At 37.4% G+C, this 22989-nt stretch overlaps 1 protein-coding gene and 2 non-coding genes across 4 annotated transcripts in view; all 3 read left to right on the top strand.

The window, feature by feature from the left end:
• The window catches only part of atg16l1 (ATG16 autophagy related 16-like 1 (S. cerevisiae)), a 41587-nt gene that overhangs the window by 4498 nt on the left and 14100 nt on the right, over nt 1-22989 (top strand). For both annotated transcript variants that reach the window (XM_069896527.1, XM_069896528.1), the window contains exons 5-13: nt 1368-1441; nt 2144-2395; nt 4197-4262; nt 4709-4792; nt 5277-5327; nt 7179-7281; nt 10670-10775; nt 12479-12549; nt 13259-13330. In XM_069896527.1, the coding sequence (XP_069752628.1) occupies nt 1368-1441; nt 2144-2395; nt 4197-4262; nt 4709-4792; nt 5277-5327; nt 7179-7281; nt 10670-10775; nt 12479-12549; nt 13259-13330 (879 nt within the window). The remainder of the gene's footprint in view (nt 1-1367; nt 1442-2143; nt 2396-4196; nt 4263-4708; nt 4793-5276; nt 5328-7178; nt 7282-10669; nt 10776-12478; nt 12550-13258; nt 13331-22989) is intronic.
• Nucleotides 11616-11891, top strand: LOC138743767 (small Cajal body-specific RNA 6). Its single transcript, XR_011345064.1, has one exon. It is a non-coding gene; the product is annotated as a small Cajal body-specific RNA 6 (non-coding RNA).
• LOC138743768 (small Cajal body-specific RNA 6) lies at nt 13671-13936 on the top strand. The gene has a single exon (XR_011345065.1). It is a non-coding gene; the product is annotated as a small Cajal body-specific RNA 6 (non-coding RNA).

The raw sequence follows: 22989 nt of genomic DNA, 5'->3' as shown, positions 1-22989 counted from the left end.
TCTGGTTTGCCTCTCCTATTGTCCTCTTGCCACTGGAGGTGGATTACCTTTCATATCTCTACTGGCTGATTGTTAGCTCCTGTGGTGAGGTTATTTTGTTGTCCAACCTATAATGTCAAATTATTTGCCTCTTTTTGAGGTACTCTGTAGACAGCAAAGCCAGAGAGAAAAGAATTCTAGATATTCAGAAGGTGGCTGATTTATAATAGCTCTGTAAACTGTTTTCTCTACAGTTTTTAATGCTTTGGCAAAAGGTTAGAGAATGTATATAATCCTTGAGAGATGAATAGGTTGAAACTTGAGTGTGATTGGTAAAGGTGGTTGATATTGGAAAGTGTGCTGAGTATAAGATTGCTCGTGTGTGTGCTGATTCAGAGGGTATTGTTTCCATCATTGTACTTTGGGATTTTCGAAGGAATAGTTTTAGATTAGGGAGAAAATGGCGCTGGAGCTTTTCTTTGTTCTAACAGATTGATTCCAGTTACAAAAATCAAAAGTTACCTTGTTTTCATTGCAGTTCACCCAAAGGCAGAATCAGACCTTCCTGAAGTGCATGGTGGCACTCTTATCCCTTCGGAGGGGAGCCTTAATATGTTCTTGGATCATAATGTATGTGAAGGGGCCATTTTGATCATAGACCCTTATTATGCTTTCTGCTGTTATTTTTGGATTTTGGTCATTTGGGGTTATAGTTACATGGAAGTCGAGGCTTTTCTTGCATATTAGCTTTTAAACTAAGACATTCAATGATGGCAGATGGTAGGAAAAGTGGTCTTTGTTCGAGTCAACAAAATTGACCTCAAAAGAATCACAGAATGGGAACCTTGGCTGTTTCCTCTCTTGTGGCCCACCCCATTTACAAAATTTCCATCCACACCCCTCCCGCAAAAAAAAAAACAGGGTCAACCTCTGAAATAGTTCAAGTGGCCCACCCATCGACAGTGTAGGCAAGATATCTAGCCAGTCTGTTCCAGCCAAAGTGACTGGGGGTTGAACTGGTGCTTAACCTGTAAATGGAATGGTTATGTGAAGGTTTTAATGATGTCTGTCTTTCCAAGCAGCACGTGATAGCTGTGATTACTTGGTGTCAATAGAACATGGTTTTACTTAAGAGAATCCTAAACGCCTTGAAAGTAGAAAGTAAAAATAATAACTTGCTTAACATCAATAATCCAAGTAAATCAGCCACCTTCTGAATATCTAGAATTCTTTTCTCTCTGGCTTTGCTGTCTACAGAGTACCTCAAAAAGAGGCAAATAATTTGAATGACATTCTAGAAATATTTGAAATAGTGTGTTGAAGAGGAGTTGGGGTTGGTTGTGGCTTTTACTGTAATCTGGCTGGTAATGTTTTTGGTCTTCCCTCAGCTTGCCCAGAATGTGATTGAACTTAATAGCCAGCTACAGCAAAAAGACCGAGAGATCCATGCCAATGAAGCAAAGTAAGTGGATTTGATGTTAAAATGGAGAGATATCGAGCAGAAGCCTAAAGACGAGCACTCAACAACATAAGGGCAGCTTCTTCCCTGCTGCCATCAGATTCCTGAATAATCAATGATCCAGACACTGCCTTACTTTTTGTGCAATATTATTGTAATTTTTTAATAGTAATGTTGTAAGATGGTTATAAAATGAACATTTGCTCTATGATGCTGCCACATAATACTGAATTTCATGACTTGTTCATGACAATAAATTCTGATTCTGACATCCTTTATCAAGAAAGACTTTCTTCCAGATTGTAAGTGCTAGCATGTCATTCAGAAGCAAGGCATCCAAGCAGCAGGGCAAACTAAGTTATCAGGAGCTAGAATATTTATCAGTGGCCTTTAGATTAATTCGTGTGGAACTAAAATGATCACAATGGCTCCAGGTTTGTGTGAGCTGAGATGTTAAGTAGACAACTTACCAATTGTGATGCATTTGAGGAAGGATAAAAGACCAGGCAGACCTGAGACTGCTCAGTTTTATGCATTCCCATGATCATTCAGAGGGCAAAGGTTTGAAACTAGCCAATAGTGAGTGGTGACTGATAGTGTAAAGATGTAATGGAATTAAAAGCTTTCCAGCCATTTTTTAAAAACTCGGTTGTACTGTCATGTTGTAAGCTGCAGCTCTGCCCAAGTTCTTTGTTTTCATTCAAGGATGACTGACTATGAGAAACAGATACAGCAGCTGAGTAACGAGTGCCAGGAGCTGCGAAACAAGCTCCAAGATCTGGAGCAAGCCAATCAGACTCTGAAGGATGAATATGATGCCCTCCAGATTACCTTCACAGCCCTAGAGGAGAAGCTGCGAAAAACATCCGATGAGAACCGGGAACTAATCACGCGCTGGATGGCCGAGAAAGCTCAGGAAGCAAATCGATTAAATGCAGAAAACGAGAAGGATACGTGGTACAGTTTAGACTTAATGCTCCTCTGTATAGTCACCTGATGGTGTTGTGGCAGAAGCACCAAACAAAACAGCATTTGTTGCTCATCTTTGTGTGCTGGCAGTCTGCTCTCTTTCAATGAATGCTAATTCAAAATATGTTAAGCATCGACTAATGATGATATGTAAATCTAATCAAGTTGGGCAATAGCCTCTTTCATTAGTGAATCCTGTAATTTTTTATTTCCTTTGCAGATGCTAAAAAAAACTAATGAATAGACATGCAAATTTAATTTTCACAACTTGGTAACCAGAACAGTCTAACCACTTCCCCTTGGACTTTGACAAGTTCCTCCCCTCCCTAATTTCATCTACCATTCTCTCACATTATACCTAGATTTCTAATTATCTCCCCCCCCCCCCCCCCAAGTGGTTTCACCTGTTCACCATCCCTCCCTTATCTGGTTCCACCTATCAGTTCACCTCGAAATCAATTTCTGCATCCTCGTTTCCGCATCATCTTCAAGCCTCCAACATCACTTCCTTCACAAGCTCTGTCTGCCCCCTCCTCTCTTTCCTTAACTGTCTCTACTAAACACCAACCAGATGCTGACCTCTTGTCTCTGGCGCAGTCTAGACCTGAAATGTTGTCTTTCCCTTTGTCTCAACAGGATGCTGCAGTTTCTTGTATCAATTTGGCAAAAGTTTGTTCTCTTCTGTTGATATTGAAGCCACAAAACATTTTCCATGGTTGGTCACAGTACATTTGCAATCTAATTGGTTTATGTTTGGAGTCTATGTGGTTTGAGAAAGTTATGTGCTTAACTATAATTTTGAAGGCAGTCAGACCTTTGCCAGTGAGGCATCAAGCACTGGCTTTGTTGACATTTTGCCTATTAGACATAACTTTACTGTGTATACTGTGTAGGTGAATCTTAGAGGTGGATTTGGCAATTGATCAATTTCTTTGATGGTGAGACACCGCAGTTCCTCTCGTGTGTTATCTTTGTTGCTTGTATTAATATTAAAAATTGTAAGTTGAAAGGGGCTATCAAAAAAAGGTAACAAATTTAAGTTGATCAATTGTGAAGAAACTAGCTTGCATCTCACCTTTGTGCCAAACACACTTCAACAGGTCCTTTCGACTACACCATGTTCCAAACAGATGATCAGTTGAGCTGGCTCTGTGCTGGGCAGCATAATGGCCACTCCACGACATTCTAGTTGTTTGAAGGGGAAAGATTCTGGAATGATTTCTATACTTGGTTCAACAAGGAAATACTTGAGGATTTTTGGAGGCTTCCTGTTTTATTCCATGTGCCACAAAATTAATGCGAGTAATTTTATTAATTGTTCAGTAAATTTTTTTTTAAAAAAAGAGAGTGTAAAATTTAATAGCCTGGGAACATCCTGCAGGATTGCTGGCCGAGTAAAGTCCTGGCATACTTGTGTTAACCAAGTGCTTTCTTGAATGTGTGTGTGGAGTTGCTACCTTGCCAGCGATTGGGCACACTGTCTGTAAGGAGTTTGTTGGTTTCCTCCCACCCTTCAAAAAAAAAGGACTGGGGGAGTAGGTTAACGGTGTAAATTGGTCGGCATGGAATCATAGGGCCGAATTGGCCTGTTACAGTGATGTATGTCAATTTTAAAAATTTGGAAAAAAAATAGGTGATGACTCCCTTGAGTTTAAATGCTTCAAAATCATGTTGCACCTATTGCGCTCTCTCTTCCACGTGTTCTTTTTGGATCTGATTCTACTCTGAAGTATAACTTCTGACACTTCATTCACTTTTCCCTTCAACCTGTGCTATTTTGCCTCCTCAGGAGACGCCAGGCCAAGCTGAAAAAGGATCTGGCTGAGGCTGCCAAAGAACCGTTGAATATTGATCCGTGAGTTACTTCTGTTGCAGCAGTTCCTGTAGTGCATAGGTAGAATTTCCTGTCTCACTTCTAGTTCATGCCAGTGGTTTACTGTTATAGTTTAAGTTTCCAAAGGTAGTGAAAATTGAAATAAAAGACATGAAAAATTTGCCTACTGACTGTAAAGTTAACTTTAGTTTCAAAGCTACTTGACAAATAAGAGCAATGATGTTTGGGGAAAGTTGATGGTATTTCCTTTGCTTGTAGCTTGAGATTTTCATATTGTATGTGTAAATGTCAACCTTTCTATCTTGGGCAATTGAAGAATGGTTCATGGTGCTTGGCCCACTTTCTGAGCCATTTTGGTTATCTGCAGGTATGAGATTTGTGTTTAGATCACTTAATGGTGTCTTCTGGTACCAAATACAGAGGAGCACAAGATTTAAGTTTGCTTTCCTTCCTGCTCTGATCTTCAGTGATGATGATATAGAGGTGATTGATGAAGATGGTCCTGGTGCAGTCGAAGAAACATCAGTGCAAGCTAAACACAGGACTCTCAGGTGAGTATCTGCTTAGCTGAGAACTATAGGGAAGTACAATTATTTAAAAGGGGGCAAGGATGGGTGGGATACATTGATGTTTCTACTTGGCACTTCTAGCTGAACAAGAGTGCAAATACTTCTGCCTTGTTTTGATACTATGTGTGGAGCTCTGCTCTCTTTGAGAATGGGGGGGTGTCTGATAACTAATTTCCCACTTCCACAGAACTGGATGTGGCAAGGCTATGCAACTTTCATTAGACCTGTTGGTTTGTGGGCTTACTTTAGTGTTGTCTCTTCCTTACTGGTCTTTTGTTCACTGAAATGGGTATTTTTTTTTCTAAGTGGGTTGAGGGGGGCGGTTGTCATTCTGTTTGAGTTCTGGCACCATTTTTTGGTATCTTTATACGGTGTGGACTGCAAGAGTGTGGTTCCTTGATTTGCAAGCTAAAGGCGAATGGCTACCCTGTCTCAGTAATAATTATTTCTGTTTTTGTTTGCACAGAAGGACTTCACAGGCATCTGGACTCTTGGATTCTATCGGTAATATCTTTGGGTATGTTAAAAGCTTAGTTTCCCTGTTTCCTTTTCATCATTTAATATACTTAAGATCCAATTTAGTTTGATTTTAAAAACTTAATCATATATAACTTTAGTTTTGATTACTGATGGATCTCTGTCAATCTAATTCCACACTATACAAAAAGCCTCTACCCACACACTCTCTGAAGATGTCTGTGTGAATGATATTAGTGAGCACTTTGATTCAGGGGCTGTGCTCCTATACCCCAAGTGCAACAACTAACTCAAGTTGTAAAGTGGATTCACAATCCTGAATAACAGAAGCATTGAGTTAAGTTTGTGAATTTATCAGTGGATAACATTTTGTTGCCAAACTGAGTGAAACTGGCCAAAACCCTTCAAATGAATTTTAAATTAAACTTAAATCCTGTGAAGGTACCTTAGGCCACAGTCCAAATACAAGCACTTGCCATTTCTTTTCCTAGTTCTTCTCTTTTTGTTGGTAGCAAAGTTTTTTGCACCCTTTCTGAAATTCTTTGCATTATCATAACTTTACTACAGGGAAATGACCTTATGCCTCACAGAAAACATTTAAACTTTCCTCAAAGATTCATGAAGTAATCAAGAATGTAATCCACCTTTTCTATCTTATCCACTCCTCTTAATTAGTAATTTTTAATAACAATTAATGATTGTGTATGCTAATATTATTGTATATTAAATGGTATTTAATATACCAAAGGTGTTTTCTTTCCTTTTCTTACTTTTGGGGGGGATGGGGAGAAAAATATTAAAGTTTTTTTTGTATCATTCACTATGGATATTTGATTAATGTTTTATTCATTTTTTTTCCTGTAATAACGCAAACAATTAAATAATTTTTTTTTAAAGATTGTAATCTGGATTACCCCTGCCCTGCTAACAGCTGAGAACATTTATGCTCTGAGGTGTTACGACCTAGACCAGCAGCAATAGAAATTTACCAAGACAATGATCATCTTCAAAATGATTTTTATTAATAACTCAAAACTTAACCTCACTGTGTGTCCGAAATCTTTTGTGTTGAAACTCCAAGTCTTTACTGTTGTTCCCAAAACTCATGACTTGTAGAGTTGTTTCAGAGCATTGTTTCTTCATATGAATGATTTTCCACAAGTCTTCCTCTTTCATGGAAGTTGATTCCGGAATTTGTTTCACATGTTAATTTCAACAAACCAATGCAAAGGTTATATGAAGTGACCATTTAAAAATGGATATGAGAGAACTGCCCTCTTTTGACCAGACAGTGAAGTGGCTCTTTCACTTCGATACCACTGATTCTGTGTACCTTCCATGACAAGGAGAATACAGCAGTACCTCCCTCACTCTAGGTGACTGCTTTTCTCTCTGGTAAATGTCAATGTCCAATAGTTCAATGGACAAGCACTTTAGTTTTATGTCTGTTTACAGACCTTCCATCAAACAAAATGGTTTTTATGTGTAAATGTCTGTGTGTCCCTGTCCACCCACAAAGCCTTTTTCTAAGAAATATATATATAATTTTACGAAAGATTAATAATTACACAATTCAGTCACAGAGGTACAACTGGCCAATTCGTAAGGGACTGGCAATGGAATTGGGCCTTCTAGACAATGCAGTTTAATATTTTGTGAAATGGATTTGTCCATCGAGCTAGTCATTAAAGTATATGTAACTCAGTGCTTCATTTGACAATAAGATTTCTGTATCTGTAGCATAATGTGTTTTTTCACCTTGTTCCTTTCCATGCCAGAGCCCTGTTATAAATACACACTTTGTACTAAGTGTGTGTTGGCACCTGATTCTTTTTCTTACAGATTCTGAAGGTGCTGAGTAAATGAGATATTCTGTGTTTGCTGCCATTAGAAAACGATCACCCACATTACATGGGATTGAGACGGATACCCCCGATGTCCGTGTTGGACCTTGTAATCAGATGCGATTGCCCACCACACCGCTCCATGTGTTTGTGAGTATGCAAACAAAGGGGAGATTGGCATTGCATGAGAGGGCAAGTAATAAATAATATTTTGTGAAATGGATTTGTCCATCGAGCTAGTCATTAAAGTATATGTAACTCAGTGCTTCATTTGACAATAAGATTTCTGTATCTGTAGCATAATGTGTTTTTTCACCTTGTGGAGTGTGTTGAAATGGGTGAAAGTTCACCTGGAGCACGTACTTATTATTTTGGCTAATGGGCCCGGTTCCCAGAACCTTACAATGCAGGTTCCTTGTAAATTAGAAATAAATTAGTTTTTCAGTGTCATTTAGAGTCCTATCTGAAAACCGTGAAATGTAGGCTGTTTTACTGCTCGTGGTGCAGAATTGTAAAATATTAATATTCTTGTCAGTTATTCTGATCAGTTGTAAATTAATTAGGTTGAGGAAAATAAGCATCCCCAGAGTGTGCCAGAAAAAATCTCAATGTCAAATTGCTTCGTACCTCTCAAAAGACGAATTATTTATTTATTTACTTTGTATGGAGAAAATGCGCATGATAAAAATCAAATACAAAGTCCTGAATCAATATAAAATAATTTTTAAAATGCGGCTAGAGCATGATGTGAGTAAACAACGTCTTCTAATACAAGATTCTTCACTCCTGAATGAAATGATTGCTTAATAATATCGAGTGTATTGCAAAATGAACTTCATTTTATACCATTTATTCTTTATGATTGGAAGAAAATGTACATTTTTATTTCACTTCCAGGAAAAATCTGATTTTTTGGGTTTGATAGCTGTTTTTTAAAGATGCAGAGGGAGACCATTTCACCCATTGTTTAATGTTGGTACTCGGCAGTATAATCCACTTGTCTCTCTAATTCCAGTTTATTTTTCTATCACATGTTCATTAATTCCCCTTTGACTTTCCTGCACTGAAGGATAATTTAGTCCTCAATTAACTACAATACCCTGGAGAATCCTATGCAGTTATAGGGAGAACTCCAAAAGTCAACACAAAATATAGCCAAGTCAGTATTGAACCCAAACCCCTCAGGTACTTGACAATAGAAAGGGAAAACACCCAAATCTTGGTTTATTATTCAACATTTTCTTTTATTTAAGGGGTAAACATGTTGAAATATAAATAACAATCTTGTTTACATTTTAATTATAACTTAAGATTGCAGAAATATACTGTTATGGGGATCTATTTAGCTCGATTGTTCTCAGTTTGTTATCCAGCTTCTAAGTGATTCTTCTATCCAGGAGTTCTTTCTAGATGTGGATCAGCTGATAGACAACCTTTATCTTTAAATTACAAATCTACATTTTGCTAGTTTTAGCCTGTGCCCCTTGTCACACTCCTACAATTTAATTCCAGATTGTCTCCTGGTATTTTGAAAGCTAAAGATGGTCCTGGTTTTACTGACAAAAACTAATAACGTGGTTAATGTCTGCATGTGTTCTTTGTAATTTGGTTGCAGTTCCCAATGGACAAAATTGGGTGTTGAGATCAATGATGGTGGACTAGTCAAATGACACAGAGCACCATCCGCACATCTGGGTTTCCAGAAACCCTGCATTCCCATACTGCTCTCAATTAGCTGAGATGATAAAAAGGAGTTCTTGACAGTAATTGATGACATTATTTCAGCTCCCACTTTGAGAGAGAGTCTAAGTAGATGTACAAGGGATGTCTGACAGCTAATCATCCAGAAACCTAAAATTATGCGAGTATGTTTGTGATGCATGACTGGAATGTACAGGTTTGAGACCTCTGTTCAAGAGTGAGACTGAAATGCATAGTTAGAACCTGATTCATTATTGTTCTAGTATTACCAGAAGTAGTTTTGTGATGGAATTTGCCTTTGTATTTCGCTTTTCAAAAAAAGTGTTCAAATCACATTACAGTCATGAAGTACTTTTATTACACAGACACTATTTTAATGTAAAAATCATAGCAGCAATTCATACAATATTTTCACATAAAGAACTATGAAAAATGGCCACAATATAATGGTAGTGGATGGATAATAATGGAGTAAGTCACCAAGAAGTACTCTTCACAACTAATATTTAACATTCAGTCATGAGCTCAAATGGGGATGTTTTTGAATTTCATTTAACAAGCAGGAATTAGAATAAAAACAGACTAATTTTTAAATCTTAGTTGCCATATGAATTGGTGCTTGAATCTTGGTTGTTTGTTTATATACACTTGGATTGATCCAAGATTTAAGATAGTAAACAGCTAAGTGGGAAGAAAATATAAATGGTTGTGAAGGCATATGGACAGATAGAGCAGGAAGATGACAAATAAAAATACCACTGTCCCAAAGTTGTCATGCAGGAGTGATTGACAAGAATGTGCCTTTAGAGTAAATGGTGGTTAGCCCATTGAAACAAGATTCTTGGAGATTTTGATTGACGTATTGAACCAATTTCCTGTGCTTCAAAGTCAACCTTTCAGGACTGAGTTGAAATTTGTTCAGATGGGTATCAACTTTTTGAAATTCTGGATTGAACATGCTTCTTTCTATACAAAGCAAAGGTTAATAATCTGGAAGATGAAGGAATTTAGGTATATAGAGATTTTATAGGAATTGAGGAAGAGAATTATTCATCTCTCACTGAATAGCAGCATAGCTTAAGGACCAGGCAACCAATGATATGTTTCTTCAGTTTTGACAAATATCTCATTGAAACGTCATGATCAGAGTTCTTCCACCTTGCACTGAACAATCAGTCGCGGCACACTTGGATGGCCAGCAAAGAACTTGCCTCTGTGATCTTTTGGCAAGGGATTGTGATGTCCTCTTAATCAGGGCATTTTCAATTATAAATTCTCCTTGTCAGGATACCGTTTTAGAAAGCAGTTGGGACACTGATGTGTTGAGATAGTGCAGAATCATAGCAGGAAGGTTGTTGATTGGGATTCACTACATAATCAAGTGTCAAAATGGGCAGTGAAAGTGATGGAGCATGCGACTGTGGTTCGTCATTGAGTTCAAAATAGTTACTGAATAGTTAGTGTGATTCAGCTTTTCTCCAAGTTGCCTCAACTTGCTCAAGTAATTGTATTTTTTCTCACTGGACTAAAACAAGGAACTCTGCAGAAGCTCAGATTTGAGTGCAATACAAAGGTGTTGAAGAAACTCAGCAGGTCCTGCAGCATCTCTAGAAAGTAAAGGGTACTCTTTGAAGGGGCCAGGTTGATTATCCTTTACTCCCCGTGGATCCTGCATGACCTGCTGAGTTTTTCCAGCACGCTTCTGTATTGCATTTTTCTCATGGTAAATTTGCTTCACCCTTAGTTATGGTGCACTTCTGTTATCTGAAGCCCTGAAGTAATGGTCATGCGCGTTCCCTCATTTTCTTTGGTCTTACCCCTGGATTTTATTTATCAGGATGCTCATGATGGAGAGGTGAATGCAGTCCAATTTAGTCCCGGATCCCGAGTGGTGGTGACTGGTGGGACAGACAGGAAGGTTAAACTATGGGAGGTCATCTCAGGTAAGTGAAAGAAGTTTATAGTTTTATCGCTGCTGATCAGAAGGTAGGGAAGAAAGTTCCAAGTGTAATAATGAATATGAACGGTGGAGGGTGGCATGATCAGTGTTGCGGTTAGCACTGTACTAATACAGGGCCAGCGACCCAGGTTTGAATCTGATGCTGTCTGTTCTCTCTGCGATCGGGTGGGTTTTGTTCGGGTGCTCCAGTTTCCTCCTAAGTGCCAAAGACTTACTGGGTTTAGAAGGTTAATTGGTTAGCATGTGTTCATGGCTGTAATGCCATGCTGTATCTCTCAATTAAAATTAATAGAGCAGAACCTTATTATGTTGCCTCAGCCCACTTTCCAGATTTTAATGGGATAGGTAAGCTCTGAAGTTATTATTTATTGGTAATGGCACATCCAATATGCTTTCATTGTTCATGTACAAGATGTATGTCTTGATCTGCTGGGTATGACACTTGTTGGGATGTGTACCCACCAGGCATTCTCCTAGCATTGAGTCCAATTGAAAATCTAGTTTGTGAGCCATTTGGCAATCTTATCGCAAGGTTATGTTGCTCGGCAAGAAGGATTAGTCACATCTGGGCTTGGATGCTGTCCTTGTTAAGATTTCACAAAATAATACTTTTCAGGGTAGTGGTGAGGAATCTTAGCTTATTTCTGCATGAACCTTGCACACACTCCTCTCACATCATTGTGCCATGAGCTCGATGTACTTCCTACCTGAATAACAGGACAATCTCAGTGTCTTTTTGTTTATAATTGAATTGGTATTTGATGTAGACTACAACCTCCATTTTTCTATCTGCACATGTGGTTTTATACATATGGATTAATGAGGTCAGTGATGAAAAGTAAAAGGTCTGATGACACTTAATTAAATGCCCACCTGCCTGCTGGTTCCCAGGAGACACTACATTTCCCATCCTGCTCAAGGTGTGTTGTGATGGTAGTAGAGTTCCTGACAGTAACTTGTGCCACTGAACTACTTGACGTTCTTGCAGAGGAATTTCGAATATTTTTAGTAGGCATTTCACACATTGGATGGCCCAGGAACTTTGAGTATGGTGGGCATTTACCGTTGGTGCATGACTGCAAGTTTTCAAGCTGAGACCTCCATTCAAGCTGTAAAGTACATGTAAAGTTGATGTATTTGAAAGTTATTGATAGCATTAAATCTGGTTTGATTGCTGCTTGCCCAGTAGTTGCATATGAATGCTCCTGACCAGCTAGGATGAAACTCTTGAATCTACCTGGTCATTTGTTTTGATATTTTTGCTTTTGAACCCAGTGAAAAATGTCCACTTTCTGGCAATCAGCGCCATTAGTTAAGAGTGCTGTGCAACCATACTCCTGGCTCAGATTAGCTCCTCCGCCCCCGCCCCCCCCCCCCCCCCCCCCCCCCCGCCCACCAAGTTCTTTCTTCTTTTCAAAATGAATTTATCCTCAGTAAACTCCTTGCTGTTCACCCTCTGTTGTCTTGTGTGACCACTATTGGACACTCAGCAGGGATAATTCTTCATTTGTGAGACTAGGAAATGCGTGCGATACCCCTCAATCTCTTGGTAAATAATTGAGGCTGCATCATCAGTTTTGACATTTAGCTCCCAACCTTGACTCGTAGAAGTCGAATCATTTTCTTATGACAGGACTTGAACCTGCTGATGCTGAATACTGATATGCTACTCCTTATTCCCTATAGGAAGGTGTGAACTGAAGGGTATTCTAACTGGCAGTAATGCTGGAATTACCAGTCTTCAATTTGACAGCACAGTAAGTGGTTCATCTGTTTTGTGACTTTGTTTGCCAAAATTCTGGCATTTAAACTTTTGGATTTCCCCAAAACGATGTTCTTTTATTTTCCCCCAACCCACTTACGCTCCCAGAAGTGGATTTTCCAACTATTTTGGCAACCAATGTGTCAGCTGAGTACACAAACCTCAATTTTGACCCTCCCAAAAAATGTGCAAACCTATTTTCCACTGGCATCGTTGAGTGAGCCAAGTCCTGACCTTGCCCTCTGTCAAATCTTTGCGCTCACCAGGATACTTTGAGGATAGGTATGAAAAGTAAGTGTTTCCTGAAGCAGGGAGCATTCTATGTGGCTGAGAGCAGTTAATGGGATAGAGTAGGCTTTACTCTGCCTCTAACCTGTGTTGTAACCAAACTCAGAAACTTCCTTTTGCTCAATACTTTGCACAAGACCATACAAACTGCTTTGTTTTCTTGGTTGAAATAACATTGCCTGTAATGCAAACATTGTTTTGCACCAACTCATTCTCCATGGTATCTCCAGAAATGAGGAATCAAATCATTATCTGCTCAATGTTTTATAAGTCATTATGTGGTCTCCCTCTTCTCCAGGGAAAACATTCCCAACCTCTCCAATCCCTCCTATAGCTCAAGCTCTCTAGTCTTGTGAATATTTTCTGCGGTTGCTCAATTTTCTTGTGCAATACTAATTAAAATGACTTTATTTCAGGGAGCATATCTGCTTGCAGCTTCCAATGACTTTGCCAGCAGAATCTGGACAGTGGATGATTCCCGACTACGGGTAACTAGAGACATATGAGCCCCTTCTCATCCTGTTGTGATGTAAATCAGTGTGGCTACCTGTGCACCCTCACTGTGTTGAATCTGCCAGTAATGTTCAAAGGACGTACCTACCTGGCTTCTGATTGAAGGTGCAGTGCCAAGTAATCTCTGGATCATTTTGCCAGAGAATAATTGCTAATTTATAATCTTCACCCTCTGGTTCACTCGTCCACTTCGTCTTTCCTATACATCATGGCTTAAACAGCCTTACTATAAGTAAGGATCAAATCTGATGACAGTGTTAAGTGCACCTGATTTGTGTAAATGTTATTAATAGTTTTGCTTAGCCAACATGCAGAGGTTAATGATGATAAGTAAAAGGTCTGATTGCACAGGACATTGATCCCACATCCTCACTCCCAGGAAACCTTACATTTTCCAACCAGCTGGAGACTTGCTGTGTTGATAAAGGAGTTCCTGACATTAATTGATGCTGCTGCTTTTGAGCACATTAAGAAACTTGGAGCACATCTGCAGTGAGCATTTGACACAGTTCATTACTTACGAGTGTTTGGTGTTGTGGGTTTTGTCTCTGTTGCTTGATTGCAAACTATAAACTGAGACCTCTGAACAGAACCTTGTATTAAAAGGATTTTTTTTAATGGGCATATTTTGCATTTTGTGTATAGCATGCACTTAGTGTAACACTTTCTCCAGTTATTCTAAGTCCAATTCTACACAGTTCATCTGTGAGGAGAGCACTCTTTAATAGGACTACGTTCTCTAGTTTACTTCGGACAATGCCTTGGGTCTGACAAATTCATTCGTTTCCCATAGCCACTTATTTCTCTCTTGCTTTTTCTGTGTTACAGGAAGTAATGTTATATTTTGGTACACTTTTATAACTGTTGTACAATCTATTTTTTCTTGTTTCTCCCTTGTTGATTTTGAACTTTGCATCCATATTGTTGAGCAGCTGTGAACTGATTGATTGTTTTACTGACAATTTTAAGTTTTCTTTAAAAGATTGAGGGCCCTCTGTGCTTGGAGAGATATTGGTGTAAGGTTTAGTGCAAGAATAAGGGGTTTCTGGAGTTCCAGCAGCAGTGATGAAGTTGATGGGTATTTGTGGAAATATGCTGTTTTATTTTCAAATGTTAGGATTGTGTAAATGGTTATAGTTGTATAGGAACTTGAGAAAGGAAGAGATTGCTGGATACATGAATGCAGAAGAAGTATGTGTAATTGTATCCATGCTCTTTAAAAACAAATGATCAGAGAAGTGGACACGAGGGCAGAGTTTAGAGTCTGAGGGGTCCTGCTTCCAAATGTCTGGGCACAATGGGATGTTTGCTAGATGTGGTGCTGCTGGTAGGTGGTAACAAAATGAGAAGATTGTGAAAGTGGACTTAAGTTTTGGAACTAGCTCAGGGAGTAGGAGTGTGGATTTGGATTTGTTAGTATATTTCTTGATGAGAAATAATGTCTTTGTTACATTCCTGGCAGGGAAGGGTCCGAAGAGAGAGACTAGATTCAATTACTGGTAATTTAATGTTCTCTGTAGAATTGCAGAATTGTTACGATAAATGTTGGCTCATTGAGTCCATGCAAGAACAATAAATGTTCACGATGAGACCCTGCAAAACAAAGGATATTTTTATGTCTTTGGTCCTACCATTGAGTGAATGCAGGCAATATTGATGAAAATCACCACTAGCTTCCATGAGCCAGCATAACCTTTGGTCTACTGAGGTGGGGGTGGAAATGTAAAAATTAAGGCCCCAGACCTTGCGTAAAAAGTCATCACCAGGCCACCCTACCCTTTTGTTTGTTTCACAGTATTTTGCCATTTATACTTAATTTCGTAAGACACAGCGCACCATTTTCACATGAGACAGATTTTAAATCCTGTGATTTAGATCTACGAAGGTGGCAGCAAAGCTTTGCACAATCATCCACAGAAAATTTATTTTTAAAAATGATTGGTTGAGTCAAGGTAAATAGAGGGAAGCTATTTACATTGTTTGCAGGTATCTCCAGGAACTGGGAAAATACCACTAGTCCTGTCCACAAAATTCAAATTCACTGGAAATGTAAGTGAATCAACATCAATATCCTCTGCCAGGCCAGCAACACCCCCCCACCCCAAAAAAATTTTTGGCAAGTGCCCATCCAATTCCTTTTTAAAGCATTTTGAGCATTTCTGTTTCTACCATGTTTACAAGCAGACAAATCCAAATTAAAATGACTGAGTAAAATACATTTTTGCTCACATTCCTACAGTATCTTATTTCCAATATTTTAAATCATATTGAATTGTTTCTTGAGCTAATTTTGAATGTAAATTAACTTGACTCAACCAATCATTTCAAAAAATATATTTTCTGTGGATGATTGTGTAAAGCTTTGCTGCCACCTTCGTAGATCTAAATCACAGGGTTTAAAATCTGTCTCGTGTGAAAATGGTGTGCTGTGTCTCATGAAATTAAGTATAAACGGCAAAATACTGTGAATGTTTTAAATCTGAAATATAATGGGAGGGAGATTTTGGAGAAAAAAATTAACCTAATAGTTTGCAATTACTTCACTTTAATGTAGCAGGAAAATGTCAGATGCTTAGAAATAGGGCCAGATCTTCCTGACCTGTTTCCTGTCTTTGGGACCTTTTTCTAGTTTCTGTGTTTTACCTGGTCTGAGGAAGGGGACTTATTTTGCAGGCTCTCCAGCTGGTGTGGATGGCAAGTGGGCACTGACAGTGCAGTGGAGAAGCTGCAACCCTGAGACTGTTGTGGAACCTATGACAGCCAGCAAAAGCTTTGAGTAATATGTAGTAGTCTTTGAGAGACATTAACAAACTCTCATTGAAATAGTTTTTTTTAATTAAAGCACTTTACTGTCACTTACAGTAGGCCCAAGGATCCTAAATAAAGTTGGTGCTCACATTATGGCCTTAGGTTGAACTTTGTGAAGAATCTGAGACTAAATCTGGAACTTCTGCCTTTGTTCCAGACTTCCTGTGGCTTTAAATAGCTAGCCGACAACTTTTCTCTGGAGAATCACTGGAATTAGTAATAGCAATGTATCCTATAGATTTGACATGATGCTGCTCTCACTGAGAAAATTATATAGGATGTTAGTTTGCATGAAATCTAATCTCAATTTAGAGAATAACTGGAGAATTTGAATAATTCAAAGAGTTAAGAACTGAAGCTTTGAAAACAATGTTATCCCTTTTAATGTATGAATGTGGTGTTATGTTTTTAAAATGGATGCTGTGTGAATTTGCATGTTTCTGATTTAGTTAAGAATTATTTGCAACTTTCCTTTCACTGATCTATAGAGGACTTACGACTCTGTGTGTTCACATTTCCGTTCATTGCCAATGGGATATTGATTTTTTTTTCCTCCCTGAAAGGAGTGAATATAATCGGGTTTTATTCATTTTGTAAGTTCAAGGATCCTGACAGTCAGATTTTTTTTTTCTTATTTTCCGTGGCTCAGTGCCTGACTATCAGCTGATCACAGCTCATGGTGTGAATCTCTCATAATCCCATACCCCTATCCACTTTGATCAAAACTTGGATCTTTATTGAGGCAGGAGCTGGGGAAAGTAGTTTGGGTGCAATGGTATATGGTAAATCTACATCTGACATGTGGAAGTCCTCCAAAAGCCAACCAGTGTTCATACTGGCATGTTCCTGTGGTGATGAAAGATAAGGATAGTAAAGTTCAGGTGATAAGATGCTATAAATTTAGTCCAACAGGAAAAGGAAGACTATACAAGGTGAGGTAACTGAGATCAGACAAGCTCTTTGAGCAATACAGAGGGAATGAAAGGAGGCCATAAAATGTCCTTGGCAAGGAGGATTAAGGAGAATACCAAAGCATTTTGTATATGCATTAAGAGTAAGAAGATACCTGAGGAAAAAGTAGCTCCACACAAAAACCGAGGAGGGAATTTCTGCGTGGAACCAAAGGAAGTGGGCGAGGAGGAGGATTTGGAAGATCATGATGGATATGTTAATATTCTTGGGCATAATGATATTCAAGGACCAGAGGGGACGGTGCCTTGAAAAATATGAAGATGAATGTCTCCATGGTCAAATGGTATCAATCCCAGGAGACAGAAGGATGGAAGGGAGGAGATTGCTCGGGCATTGACCAAAATTCTTTAATCCTCTTTAGCCATGGACTCAGAACTGGAAAGTAGCCAAAGTTGTTTCTTTGTTTAAGAAGGGCAACAGGGATAAAGCAGGAAATTATAGGCCAGTGCTCCTTAAATCACTGATCAGAAAATTATTGGGAAAGGTACTTGGGTACAGAATTTTCTTGTATTTGGTAAAGCATCCACTTAATCAAGAATGTCCATGTGGCCTCTTAGTGTTGAGGTCTGTCACACAAATGTGAGGTTTTTTTGAGGAAGTGGTTAACGAGTGTAGGACAGAAGTTGTGGGCTACGTGAACTTTGGTAAAGCATTTGATAAGGTCCTCCATTGTAGGCTGGTCCAGAAGGTAAAGTCGCATGTGGTTTGCAGTGAGTTGGTAAGTGAGACACAAAATTGGTTTGGTTATAGAAAACAGATACAAAATATGGAGGGAAGAGGTGACTAGAGTTCTTTGACCATTGGTGTTGTGCAAGGATAATTGATGGACGTCTGTTTGTGATATACATGAATGATCTGGATAAAAGTGGGTCTATAGTAAGTTTTCAGGCAAGATGAGAATTGATGGAGTTGTGGATAGTGAGGAAAGTTGTCAGAGGACACAGCAGGATGTGGATAAGTTGGAGGTTTGGGTGGAAAAATGCCAGATGGAAAAGTTTAATCTGGACAAAGAGGCCAAATGTAACAGGAAAGTAGTCAGAAAATGCAGAAACTAGAAATGCTGTTTCTAAACAAAGGGATCTTGGGGTACAAGTCTGATGAGTGAACCAAACTGGCATTGCAATCTACCAGCACCTTTGACAAGATCGGGATATTTCTTTTTCAATATTTTTATTAACATTGAAATTCCACATAAAAAAATACAGATATGTTAAAAGTTTTTTTAAAAATTACACTTAAATCATATAATTTCATCCAAGATGCTCCACATTTTATAAAACATTATATTGAATTGATTTTTGATTTTTTTTTAATATAACCCACTACCAAGAAAGAAGCTGTTTGGCAAAAAAAACCCGAATTCTTAACAAAGTGATAGTCCACAGGTCTACCTTCATAAATCAAAGATTTATAAAAGTAATTTGAAAAGGGTCCCCACAGAGTTTGAAAATTTGAATTCCAATTGGAAATTGAGCATCTAACCTCTAAGTTTAAACATGACATGATGTCGTGTAGTCATTGAGCATGATGAGGTGGGGGAACGTCCTCCATCTGAGCAACACTGCATGAGAAATAAAAGCTCAGATACCGTTAAAGTTGACACTCTCTCCAGCAATACCAAATAAAGCAGTTAGGGGATTAGGTTAAAAATTAAATTAAAAATTAACTTTAAAAAGTGTAGACAAAGTTTGAAATACTTCATTCCAATATTTCTCAAGACTCTGACATGTCCAGAACATATGAATAAATGAAATATCTCCATTGTTGCATTTATCACTTTCAGGAGATGAATCTGCATAAAAATGAGATGGTTTGACTTTGGAAATGTGAGCCCTATGGACTACTTGAAATTGTAGGAGAGAGTGGCGGCCACATAAAGAAGAGGTATTAACCAATTTGAAAATTAAGTTCCAAGTTTCTTCAGAAATAAAAAGCTGTAGGTCCTGCTCCCAGGCTTTTTAAAATTTTATCTGAGGGAGCCTTTCTTATTCCCAAATATATAAGTGTTAGATATTGAACCATAATAGAAAGGTTGTAAATTAAAAATTACATCAATTAAATTTTTATCAGTCCTCTTAGGAAATGTATATAATTGAGATTGTAAAAAAAAAACTTCTAATCTGTAGATAACAATTTAAAAAGAAAAAAGTATTTGGTAGACTACATTTAACTGAAAGTTGTTCAAAGGAACCAAGACTCTCCTCGACAAATAAATCTTTAAAACATTTAATGCCAATCTATACCATTCTTTAAAAGTTTTTACATCAATCATGAAAAGTTTAAAGAAATAATTAGAAAAAATAGGACTTGAAAGAGAAAATCTCATTAAACTCAAAGTACATTTAACCAATGAATTATATATGGGAATTGAGGATCCAAGAGATTGGGACATCTCAAAGCACTTTACAGTCAATGCAATTCTTTTGAAGTATGGCCTCTATTGTAATGCACCAGCCAATCCAAGCACAGCAAAAACCCCACAAATGAGATGCATGGTCATGTCCAGATTATGTTGTTCATTACTGAATGAAAGATTCATGTTCACTGGGTCACCAGGAAGCTCTCTGCAGTGATCCTGTGCTAAGGAATCGTCCACGTTCACCCAAGGAAGCTTGAAGTTTAACATCTCGTCCAAACAGATAGTACTGTGCACCTTTCTGGTTGCCCCATGACAGGAAAGATGTGGAAACTTTGAAAAGGGTACAGAAGAGATTTACCAAGATTTTGCCTGGTTTAGATGGTATTTTATGGGGAGAGATTGGACAAGCTGGGGTTGTTTTTTCTTGAGAGTAGCAAGCTGAGGGGAAACCTAGTAGAGCTTTTTTTTAAAATTAAGAACACTTAAAGGGTGGCTAGAATATTTTTCCCACCAGAGGCTATGCATGAGGGGAGGAAATGTAAGGGAGATGTGCAGGGCAAATATTTTAGAGTGCTGGGTGCCTGGAACAAGGTGCCAGGAGTCATGGTGGTAGTGGATCAACACATGAATATGAAGGGGATGGAGGGATATCTATCAGGTGCAAACAGTTTGAGCTTGATTTGGACATTTGGCATGGACATGAGGGCCAACTGGTCTGTTGAATTGCTCTTCTTGTCTATGTTCAATTGAAGTCCATAGCTTCCTGAAAATATTAGCACGTGGGTAAGATGTCATGCAAGCCCTCCTTTGTCAGAGCATTAGTATAAAAGGAAGTCGTATTGCAGTTTTAAACTTGGGCAAAATTTAGAGTTCTTTGTGCAATTCTGGTTGCCACATTACAGAAGGTAGTGAAGGCTTTTGAGAGGGTGCAGAAGAAGTTCACCAGGATGTTGGCTAGATTAAGATATGTTAAGTGTCAGGAGAAACGGATATCGACTTTAAACTCTTACTTTCTCTAGAGTGTAAGAATCTGAACGACAACCTGATAGAAGTAATAGAAGTATATGCAATTGAGATAAATGGAGACTTTGTCCCCAGGGTGGAAATGTCAAATATCGGATGGTATAGTTTTTTTTAACTTTATTTATTCATTCAAAAAACAAATAATATATGACATATACAGCAATTAAACATGAACATTTTTTTTAATATATATTAAAAAAAAGAAAAGAACCCCCCCTCCAGCCAACTCTCCAAAGGAGAGCCATAAAAAAGAAAAAAGAAAGAATATTTTTTTTAAAAGTTAAATATACGTATTAAAATCTAATCAATATAAATTGAAATGTAAATATTCTGAGTATAACAATCACTTAATTAAAAAATTATAATTATCATGCGAAACATACATAATTTTTTCCATTATTAAACAATATTTCATTTCATTATGCCATCTGTTAATATCAATCATATTTATACTAGCAATACATTTTTTCGCTACGGATAAAGCTAAATATACAAAAGCAAGCTGAAACTTGCCTAATCCCAAGCCTTTCAGAGGTTGCAAACTACCCAATAAAAATACTGTTGGATCTAAAACTATTTTAATCTTATACAGATATTCTAAAAACGATTGAATTTTCTTCCAAAAAGATTGTATATGTATACATGACAAACAGCATGAAAAAAAAGTTCCAACCGTATCACCACATCTAATACACAAATCTGATTCATTAAAACCATATTTTTTTAATTTTTCAGGTGTCAAATATAATTGATGTAAAAAAAATTGTAATTGATAAATGCACGTTATGCAATGATTAATCTAGTTACACTATCATAACAATTATCTAACCAATCCTCTTCAGAAAAAGTAAAACCAATATCTGCTTCCCATTTAATTTTAGATCTATCCCAACCCTTTTTATCCATTCCATCCTGTAATATTTGATACATAAATGAAATATAACCCTTCTCTGGTACCTACATAAGAGAAGTCTCAAATTTAGTCATTTTAGGTAAAATCATATCTCTACCAAACATAAATTTTGCCAAAGATCGAATTTGATAATAAAGAAATAAAGAATTCTTATCAATACCAAAATCTTCCCTCATCTGATTAAAAGATAAAAACTTACCCTCTTTAAAACAATCTCCCAAATTTTCCACATCTTTAAATCTCCAATGCAATAAACTTTGATTATGTATTGAAAAAGAAATGTTGATTATTATACAACAGAGTCAAAGCCAATAATTTACGCCTAGAACCTATCATTTTATTTTTCTTTATCCATAACTTCATTAAATGTTTTAGTATAGGCACATTATATTGTTGTAACAAATTTATATTCCATCTAAACAAAAATTGATGTATTTCAAATTCAGAAATATTTGCCATCTCAATTTTGGCCCAACTAGGAGGCCGTACCAAATCCATCAATGAACTAATAAATTTAAGTTGGGCTGCCTCATAATAATTTTGAAAATGTGATAAACGTAGTCCCCCTAACTCATATTTCCAAGTTAATTTATTCAAAGCTACTCTCGAAAATTTACCCCTCCATTAAAAACTCCCTAACCTTTTTATTTAAATCTTGAAAAAAAATTTATTAAGTAAATATGGAATAGATTGAAACAAATATTGTATACGTGGAAAGATATTCATCTTTATTGTATTTATCCTTCCCATTAAATTAATAGGTAAATCTTTCCATTGAATCAAATCAGTTTTAATTTTTTTCATTAACGGAGCATAATTTAATTTATATAAAGATTGATAATTAACATTCAAAATTATACCCAGATATTTAATTCGATCAGTCCACTTCAAATTAATAATATTCTTATAAACTGATTAATCTTCACTTACAGGTAATATCTCACTTTTTTCCCAATTAACTTTATATCCTGAAAGACATCCGTATTGTATTAAACATTCCTTCAAATGCAAAAGTGACTGAGCTGGGTTTATTACATACACCAATACATCATCAGGAAATAAATTAATTTTATACTCCTCATCTAAAACTTTCATACCTTGTATCTGTGTATTTTGTCTTATCAACTGTGCTAAAGGTTCAATCACTAACGCAAACAAAGCTGGTGATAAAGGACAACCTTGACGAGTTGATCGAGTTAACTTAAAAGATTCTGAAATCAAACCATTCGTCAATACTCTAGCTACCGGTTTACTATATAGAGCCCTAATCCAACCAATAAAAGAAGGACCAAACTTAAATTTCTCCAAAACTTTAAACAAAAAATTCTATTCAACTCTATCAAGGATGGTATAGTTTAAGGGGGGTGAGGGAGGGGGAGGAGATTTCTGAGGCAAGTGTCTTTACACAATACTAAGAATGTGTTGCCAGGTGTGATGGTAGAGGTAGATACCATAGCAATGTTTAAGCAACATTTAGATACATGAATGGAAAGAAAATAAGGGAATCAGACTACATGAAGGCAGATAGATTAGTTAGATTAGCATCACGGTCAGCACAG

This window comes from Narcine bancroftii, chromosome 9 (genome assembly GCF_036971445.1).
Source record: "Narcine bancroftii isolate sNarBan1 chromosome 9, sNarBan1.hap1, whole genome shotgun sequence".
Lineage (NCBI taxonomy): Eukaryota > Metazoa > Chordata > Chondrichthyes > Torpediniformes > Narcinidae > Narcine > Narcine bancroftii.
The sequence above is the reverse complement of the archived record's forward strand: the minus strand, read 5'-3'. Positions and strand labels throughout refer to the sequence as shown.